An 8,866-nucleotide genomic window follows, 5' to 3' on the forward strand; every position below is an offset into this window, starting at 1 on the left:
GAATCGAAGGCTTAGACTCACAGGAGTGGACACAAGGATCAAGATTCTAGTTCTCATAGTTAGTATCATTTATTAAGCACCCACTGATATACATTCCCTCGCATAGGGAACATGTGAAAGACTAAGTCCCAGCCTGTCTTCAGAAAAATGTACCCTCCACAGCAGGTGTTCTTAACCTGGGGTCTCCGATCCTTAGGATGTCCATAAACAGCCCTCTAGGGGATCTGGGGGAATCTGTTGATTGCCTCAAGTTGTTTGCAGAACTTTTCACGTACGTGAGCATTTTCCTGAGGAAGGAGGTGCCCAGCTTTCATCAGGTTTCTCAAAGCATCTAGGGATCTAAACAAAAGTTCAGAATCCCTACTCTAGACACCCAGATATCTGACTCTGTAGGTCAGCATTTTCCAACACACAGGCCTGGGACTGTCTTTGTCAGAATTACCTGGGATGCTTATATTTACCGGCAAGTTCCTGGCCTCCAGGCAAAGCTCCTGAGTCAGTCTTTCAGGGGTGGGGCCTGGGATGTTTTGTTTTGATGTTGACTTTGATGCCTAGCCAAATGTGAAAACCATTTTTTCTGAGTTCAGGTGTCCATAGCAAACAACTTATAAATAGGGGATTGGGCTTCCCTGGTGGCGCAGTGGTTGGGAGTCCGCCTGCCGATGCAGGGGACACGGGTTCGTGCCTCGGTCCGGGAAGATCCCACATGCCGCGGAGCGGCTGGGCCCGTGAGCCATGGCCACTGAGCCTGCGCGTCCGGAGCCTGTACTCCGCAACGGGAGAGGCCACAACAGTGAGAGGCCCACGTACCGCAAAAAAATAAATAAATAAATGAAAAAAAAATAGGGGATTAACATCCAAGTTGGAGGTGGAGGAGGGGGGAGCTTGTCCGTTGCGTCTGTGTCCCCTCCTTGGGAGAGAACCCCAGATGTAAGCTGTTTTGGTCAGGAAGAGAGGGTTGAAATCCCATTGGGATGAGCCCCACCCCCATATGTGGCATTGATTGAGCCCGAATGTTCGGAGTGGGTTGGGGGAGCAGCAGCTCTGGCCCAGGGCTGGGGGCAGGCAAGCTAGCCAAAGACACAGGTGTGGTTTTGCTCTGAGAGTCTTATGACTGAGTTAATCCCTCCAGGATGTTCCACCCTAGATCCACAGCCTCCCAGGCAAACCAATCCTAGGATCTTGCCTTGGGCTCCACCAGCCTGGCACGTCTGCTCCTCCTGTCCCGGCCTGGGCTCACTTGGCCCCCTCCCTTGAAGATAACAGTAGAGATTCCAGGGTGATAGCATCTGGAAGGCCTCTACCGCAACCTGCCCCTCCCTGGCTTCACTCCACCTCCATTCTGTCCCGCACCTCTGCCGGCAGCCCTTCGTAAAGGGTGTCCTCCACCAGGAGCCCTGACTTCTTCAGTCCCCCACAGTTGCCGAGTTCTTCCGGCAGCGCCTCCAGCCGGTTGCCCTTGAGCTCCAGGCGGCTGAGGGCCCCGAGGGCCCCCACCTGGGGCGAGAGCTGGCTCAGGTTGTTGTAGCCGAGGAGCAGCGTCCGCAGCTTGCGGCAGAAGAAGAGCTCGTCGGGCAGAAGCTCCAGGGCATTGTAGGAGACAGCCAGGTGCTGCAGGTTCTGGAGGAGGCCCAGCTCGGCCGGCAGGGAGTGCAGCCCGTTATGGGAGATGTCCAGCAGGCGGAGGCCAGAGCACATGCCGAGCTGGGTGGGCAGTGTCTCCAGCTTGTTGTGGCTGAGATAGAGCTGCTCAAGGCCCCGGAGCTTCCGTATGTGCTCGGGGACATAGGCGATCTGGTTGTGCCACAGCCGGAGTGTGACCAGCTTGCGGCAGTGCTGGAAGCTGAGGATCTCCTCGATGGACCGCAGGTGGTTGTCCTTGAGGTCCAGTTCCTGTAGTGCGCTCAGGCTGAAGATGGCATGGGGGATGCGCTCCAGCCCGCAGGCCACCAGCTCCAGCTCCCGAAGCACCGCCAGCTTCTTGAGGCTGTTCAGTGCCAGCAGGCGGGCCCCGTCGTTGTGCAGGCTGAGCCGCTGCAGGTGACCGGCCACGTCGGTCACGCTGGCGGGCACTTTGCCGGCGTTGCTCCGCAGAGACAGCACCTTCAGCTGCTTCAGCTCCCGGAGGCTCTCGAGGTTCGCTGCCCGGGCCAGCTCCGGTGGGAAGACCCCCTCCAGGTGCAGCTCCTCCAGGCTGCGCAGCCCGAACACCCAGAGGGGCACCTCTCGGAGCTCCTCGCACTTGACCCAGATGACCTTCAGGTGGTCCCGCAGGAAGATCTGCGAGGAGAAGGGCAGCCTGGCCGGAGAGTGGAGCAGGCTGATCTCCTGCAGGTGCACCAGCTGCGAGAGGCCTGGGGGGAAGGTGACGTCACAGATGGCCTCCAGCCGCAGGGCCTCCACCTCGCTGAGCTCGAAGACCGTGTCGGGCAGCCCCGGGAGCATGCAGAGGGCCAGCTCGAGCCGGCCGCAGGCGTTGCGCTGCAGCTTCTGCCGCAGCTTCTCGGTCGTCCACTCGTGGTTGAGGTTGAGCTGCTTCAGGCGGCTCTCGCTGACCTCGGAGAGGAAGACAGCGAAGCGCTTGGAGTAGAGTGAGTCGTACTGGTCGATGAGGTGCAGCATGAAGGCGAAGTCGTTCTTGACGTCGGGGATGTCGCCCATGCCCGTCTCCTCCCGCACGGACCGGAAGGAGTACTCCTTGAGGGGCCGGTGGAAGAGCCAGAAGAGTGTGTAGAAGCAGATGATCCCATAGACGCACACGAAGCAGATGTAGCAGAAAGCCAGCTTGGAGAAGAGGTGGGCCTTGGTGTGGCTGCAGCAGAAGCTGGCATAGCCCGTGACCTCCGAGGTGTCCACTGTACAGGCCACCAGGAAGCTGATCTTCCCCACGTAGACGAGGTTGTAGACCAGGATGGCCAAGAACTTGCAGACCTTGAGCACCGTCTGCCGGATGTACATGGTGTACAGGATGTCCCCCTCTTCCACGTGCATACGGAATTTCTTGACCTTCTCAAACAGGGCTTTGGCCTGCTCACCCTCCTTTTTGTCCAGCAGGGTGACAGCCGGTGGCTCCGTCACCACCTTCTCAGGCTCCGCCAGCATCTTCTCCTTCTCACCCTCACCTGCCTTCCCTGGTCCTGCCGCCGCTGCTGCCATGGTCACCGTTGCCCGCCCGGCGGCGGCAGGGTCCTTGTGGTTCTCCCCGGAGACCTCGGATAGGGCCCGCGTGGTCCACGGAGAGTCGAAACACTTGCCCAGGATAGAGATGAAGTGCTCGATCTTGGAGCTGGTGCCGGGGAACTTGAACCAGAAGCTGGTGCAGACCATGAAGTTGAGCGTGTGGATGACGACCAGGTAGGGGAAGTACTTGGCGTACCAGTGGAGGGCCGTCTCGTAGCAGAGCTGGTTAATGAAGCTATATTGCTGCAGGTCCAGGTTGTTCCTGAGGCCGCTCAACTCCTGGAGGTCCCCCACATGCTCGGAGACCCCCCGCAGCAGCAGTTGCCAGCACGAGGCCTCTGATAAGTTCTCCCGGGGTCCGTGACTGGGCAGACAGATGATCTTGTCCTGTGTCACCTGGGGATGGGAGAGAGGGTGAAAGATGGTGAAGGATCTGGGGCGGCCTGGGAAGTTGTGGGGTGGGGGAGGAAGCAGGCTGAAGGCAAGAGGGGTTTCCATCAACCCCCAACTGTCCCCAGTTTGTTCCCCAGCTTTGGAAGAGTCAGTAAACCTCTGAGCGTCGGACTTTGTCTGAAAAAAAGGGCTGGGTTGATTTGTGTCCTTCGAAAAGATGTTGAAGTCCTAACCCCCAAATACCTGTGAATGTTGCCTTGTTTGGAAATAGTCTTTGCAGAGCAGATGTAATCAAGTTAAGATGAGGTCATTGGGGGTGGGCCCTAACCCAATAGGACTCTGGCCTTATAAAAGGGAGAAATCTGGACACAGACTCACACAGACACACACAGACACACACACACACACACACACACACACACACACACACACACACACGGAAGATGCTTTGAAGATACAGGGAGAACGTTATCTGTAAACCAAGGAATGCCTGAGGCCACCAGAGTCTAGAAGGGAGCCGTGGAACACATTCTCCCTCACAGCTTTCGGAAGGAACCAACCCTGTCAACACTTTGATTTCAGACTTCCAGTCTCCAGAACTAAGAGAGGATAACGGAAGACTTCCGGAACTTCCCAGACCCCGCCCCTAGAGACCCCGCCCCTGCCCCGCCCCTTACCTGGAGGGTGCAGCCGAAGACCCCGATCATGAGCATAGCCACGGTGAGGTACTCGGCCAGCACGTCCCACCAAGGTTTGAGCACCTTGAAGTTGGGCTGGTGCTCCGCGAACTGCTTGAACTCCGCCACCGGAATCATCCCGCCTGTGGGAGAGCGGGAAGTGGAGGGTGCAGAGAGAGACCCTCAGGAAAGGGCGCCCGGTGCCGGGTCCCCAGAAGAGCCAGACACACGCATCTGCTCCCAATCCGCGCTCGGCCCTGCCAAACTCTGGCAGAACCCACAAGCTGTGCGCTTCCTTCCCCTCCCCCCACAGACCTCGCCTCCTTCCTGGAGCCGGGCAACTACTGTCCTCACCACCTCTGCTCCCAGGGACCCCTGCCTCGGTCGGACTCTGCTTGCCCTCAGAGCTCAGGAGGGGCAGTCCACGGGGCCGCTGCCCCACAGCTTGCCCGTGTGGCCTTCTCCCGGGGCCCAGGCATCTTCTCCCACCCTTGACGCCAATTGGAAACACTTCGCTCTGCTTCTCTGACCCCAGGTACCCGGTATCCAGGCGGCCAGCCCCGGCTCCCTCCACCACTGGACCGGAGAGAGTCCCAGAGACACGGAGACTTCCGGGGCATGGGCCCCGCACTCCCTTCAGGGGCGCTCCGGGCACCACCTCCAACCTCCAACCGGAAAAGCCGGCTGGAGCCTGGCTGGAGCCTGGCTGGAGCCTGGCTCTGGTTTCGGGCCCCAGGGGCAGGGAGTGGCAAAGCTGAAGGCTGGTCAGCCCTGGGGGGTGGGAGTGACTAGGACACCTGGGTTTCTAGTGGGGCAAGTGCCTAGGATCTGCGGCAGAAAACAGAGACCTGGCCTCTGAGAGTCAGGGGCAGGGGGGTGCAAGGACAGGGCAGAGGATCAGGAAATGGAAAACTCACAGGGAGAGAGCCAGGGTGACACCTACGACTGGGACAGGGCTGGGCTGCCAGGCTCCTGGGCGGCCAGCCCACTCTGTCTGTCCCAGGCTTTCATTTTAGACCAAGGTATCATTATTCCAGATACAGACAACTAGGCGCAAGTCACACGGGGGCGTGGGCCACGGGCTGGGACATCACCCTCCCCGACAGGCAGTCGGGAGCCTTTTCCCCCACCTCCGAGGCTGGAGGGGCGAAGGAAAGGGAGGCAGCAAGCCCCTCGCCGCCTCTGGGGGGGCTCCTAGGCGTCTGCCCCCCTCCCCAGTATCCATGCTCCCAAATATAAAGATCTTGTTTTATATCAGGCAGGTTTCCTGCGGCCTGCGGTCCTCATCCTGACAACCTGTCACTGGGCACAGGCTGGGCAAAGAAGGGAGGCATCTGGGCCACCAGCTGGTCCTCCAGCCTCCCACCCGTCTCCTGGGTGGGAGGGAAACTGGCCTCTGTCCCACACCTCAGTCAATCGCTCTGACACCTCCTTGCCTCCCTTTTTGGTCTCCACAACCCTTGAAGGCCTTAGGGTTACTCCTGAGTGAGGACAAGGTGGAAGTGGGCGGGGATATGGGATGCAGGCCCCACCCGCCAGGCTGAAGTCGGGGCAGTCCTTAATCCCCTTAATCCCATCAGAGGCTCCCACCTCAGTACCCGGGATAATATGTAAGGGACAGGGACACGCCTGCCCACACCCAGGCTCCGGGGCCTCCTGACTCAGGCCCTGACTCACCCAGCAGCCGGCACATGCAAGGGGGTGTGCAGACAGAGCACAGGATCCCTCACCCAATGGCTCATCCCTCGTGCTCAGTTTCACACCCTGTCCTAAACAATAAGCCGAGTAAAGATGCCTCCCATGCGTCACAGGCTCAAACACCAGGGAATCTGCTAGAAACACACTCAGGGCAGCTCAACAGCCCCCAGGAGCCAAATTGCAGCCACCGAAAGGGACACCCTGGGGGCATTCTGGAGCGTGCACCTCAGGGCATGTGTGTACAAAGGGCAAGTACACACTAAGTTGAGGAGAGACCCAGGACCAGGGAGCCGGCCATATGCCCTCTTCCAGTTCTGGCCACCCACTGTTCTCCCTGCCCTGGCCACCTACCCCTGCGAGGGACACTGCTTAGCTGCTTCACCTGAGAATGGTAACTGTTAGCAAAAATGCCACACAGAGAGGCAGGGACCAACTGCCTGCCCCCGAGTCCTTGCCACCCTTCAGGACCCATCTCATAATGGTGGAAGCTCCCCACTGGCCATCCCGGGTCCACAATCAAAGGCAAGAAGGCAGAGACACACCCAGGGTCCCCAGCAGATGGCCCAGGGGATGCACCCACAGAGCAAAGTGTATACGCAACAGCCTCAGAAGCAGACATGGGGTTATCATTATCTGCCTCCACGACTCAATCTTGATCGTCCCGAATCTGCCATTAAGTTTCCCCAGACACGAGGCTGGCCCCCCTGTGTCTGAACAGGGCTGGTGGGAGGGCTTGGGGAGAAGGCTTCATGGGGGTGTGGGAGCAGAGAACTTATGACCACCAGATGCCTTCAGTGTCTCGTTTTATCCCAGCTCTGGGAGTGTGGATGTTGGGACCCTCCTTTTCCAGACTCAGGAGAGTGAAATAACTTGCTCAACGTGTCACAGCTTGTGACACGTGGCATTCGAGGCGAGACTCCCCCAAGTCCCGTCTGTCTGATCACGTTGTTGAGCGAGAACGTCTCGCTGAGTTGAAGCATCTTTGCCAAAAGAACCTCAGAAGGGGTTCCTTCAGGCAGAAGAAATGGAGGGAGGACGGCTGCTCTGCCCAGCAGGCTGAGCCTAGGGCCAGGAACATGCCCCCTACCCAGCCTTAGCTCCACTCACCCATGCCTCACCCTGCTTCTGCTTCTCTCTCAGGCCTTCCCCAAGCCCCCAGCTTGCCTCTGACCACGTGGCGGTGGCGGGTGCTCCTGGACCAGCGCGCCATCCCACACCGTCCCCACCCACAGCCCATGCTAAGGGGCAAAGAAGAAACAGTGACTGTTGTCAGCCCTGAAATGGGTCTTGGAGGACACAGGGTCCAACTCTGGACTTTTACACAAGTGAGAAACCGTGGCCTGGGTGGGGGAGGGTGGCCCCGTAGTGGCGGATCCTGCTCTGGGCCCCAGGCCTGGGGACTCCCAACCCAGTACTTTTCCAAGCTGTCCTGCCAGGACTAGGGGCGTCTGGGGAGTCTTGAGGTTCAAGAGTCCCAGAAGGGACAGCCTGGTGAGGCTCCCAAGTGGTAGGGTTCTGGGAATTGAGGGGCTCACAGGGTTGAGTCGTCAGCAGCGGAGGAGAGGGGAGCACGGTCAAGACCCTCGGGTGGACCCCAGCCTGTTTATCTTCACTCCGTCCTTGGCCAGGCCTGCCGGGCTCCCTGACGGGCGCCCTTGGGCTGGCCACGGCGGGGCCTCTCTCTGCACCCCCCCAGCCCACCCCCTAGCTCCTTCTGTGCCCCAGACGGCGTTGGGCTCAGGTCACAGGGCCAGCCGCACCTGGGGCGGTCCTCCCGTGGGCCAGATCCTCACCCCGCCACCTGGTCCCCAGGGGCGGAGAGCCACCTACTCACCTCACGGGCCGGACGCTTGTTCCAACTCCTGTGTCTCTGGGAGCGGAGCGGCCGGGACTCCCGCTGAGTTCGCGGGACAGGCTGGGTGAGTCAGGGCGGGAGGGCGGGCGACCTGAACAAGAGCCGGGAGCAGCTCCGCCCCGCCAGGCCCCGCCCACCAGCCGTCTCGGCCCCGCCTCCCTTAGGGCGCTCACAGGTCGCCCCCGACTCCTGGTACCGCGGGATCGCGGGAGGAGGGCGATCCTAATCCTGGTGTCTCCGAGGTGGGCGAGGGGCTGGTCGGAAGAGCGGGGACCGTAGAATTCTGGGCTCCGCTTCAGTGAGGCAAACCTGGCACGGGGGAAACTGAGGAGGGCTGGAGGCGCTGGGCTCCCAAAGCCGACCTGAAGGCACGCTTCCGGGAGCCCAGCTGCATAGACCTTGTCAGGAACGCGTGGAAGTCCTCCTTCCCCTCCTCCTCCCTTCACTCCCAGGTGCAGCTACCTGGCCTGGAGGCTCACCCAAGGAATCAGTGACCAGGGCCCAAGAGAGGGCACGGCGCTTCCCCCTTCCTGCTCTGACCACCCAGCCAGGGGAAGCTCTCCACTGGGGGAGGAGAGGGAGTGAGCCGCTCCTGGGTCCTGGTGGGGTTGGGCACAGGGGTCAGAGGGCTCTGGGAGCCGGGGTTGGAGTCCGGTCTGGGAGGCCGGCTTCTCAAAGGGAGACTCTGCCTCCCCTCCACACCATGATTTCCTCCCCACTTTGGGAGGCCTGAGCTGGGTCTTAGGCGACAGTTGACCTTGGTCTGCCCTGTCTGCAAAACTCAAGGGAGAGGGGACCTGGACCAGGTGGCAGAGGGAGGCCCCATCTCCCATGGGGAAAAAGAAAACAAGTTCACCAGGGTAGAGACACTCCGAAACCTTGAGGGTTGGGATCCCCTAAGCTTCAGTTCCCCTGTGAAACCCTGCAATGGGCGCGACCCTTGAAGAAGTCCCTGTGGGCTCGGCCACAGGCTACCCAAAGGCAAACCTTCTCTCTCAGAGCTTCTGCTCTATTGCTGTGTGTGTGGATTGGGGGTGGAGTGCGGTTGGCGGAGACAGAGATA

The 8,866-nt window shown here is 60.1% G+C and overlaps 1 protein-coding gene across 2 annotated transcripts; it reads right to left on the bottom strand.

Annotated features, from left to right (window-relative positions):
• Nucleotides 1-44: 44 nt before the first annotated feature.
• LRRC8E (leucine rich repeat containing 8 VRAC subunit E) lies at nucleotides 45-8,112 on the bottom strand. Of its 2 annotated transcripts, XM_033854477.2 has the most exons (4): nucleotides 7,977-8,112; nucleotides 7,783-7,863; nucleotides 4,251-4,393; nucleotides 45-3,576 (listed from the first exon to the last, which is right to left on the bottom strand). In XM_033854477.2, the coding sequence occupies exons 3-4, from the start codon at nucleotides 4,386-4,388 to the stop codon at nucleotides 1,327-1,329; spliced, it is 2,388 nt and encodes a 795-aa protein (XP_033710368.1). In that variant the 5' UTR covers nucleotides 4,389-4,393; nucleotides 7,783-7,863; nucleotides 7,977-8,112; the 3' UTR covers nucleotides 45-1,326. The 2 variants fall into 2 exon arrangements, with proteins under 2 accessions (XP_033710368.1, XP_033710367.1); XM_033854476.2 differs by lacking the exons at nucleotides 7,783-7,863; nucleotides 7,977-8,112 and having other exon boundaries at nucleotides 4,251-7,046.
• Nucleotides 8,113-8,866: the final 754 nt, after the last annotated feature.

Source organism: Tursiops truncatus, chromosome 3 (genome assembly GCF_011762595.2).
Source record: "Tursiops truncatus isolate mTurTru1 chromosome 3, mTurTru1.mat.Y, whole genome shotgun sequence".
Lineage (NCBI taxonomy): Eukaryota > Metazoa > Chordata > Mammalia > Artiodactyla > Delphinidae > Tursiops > Tursiops truncatus.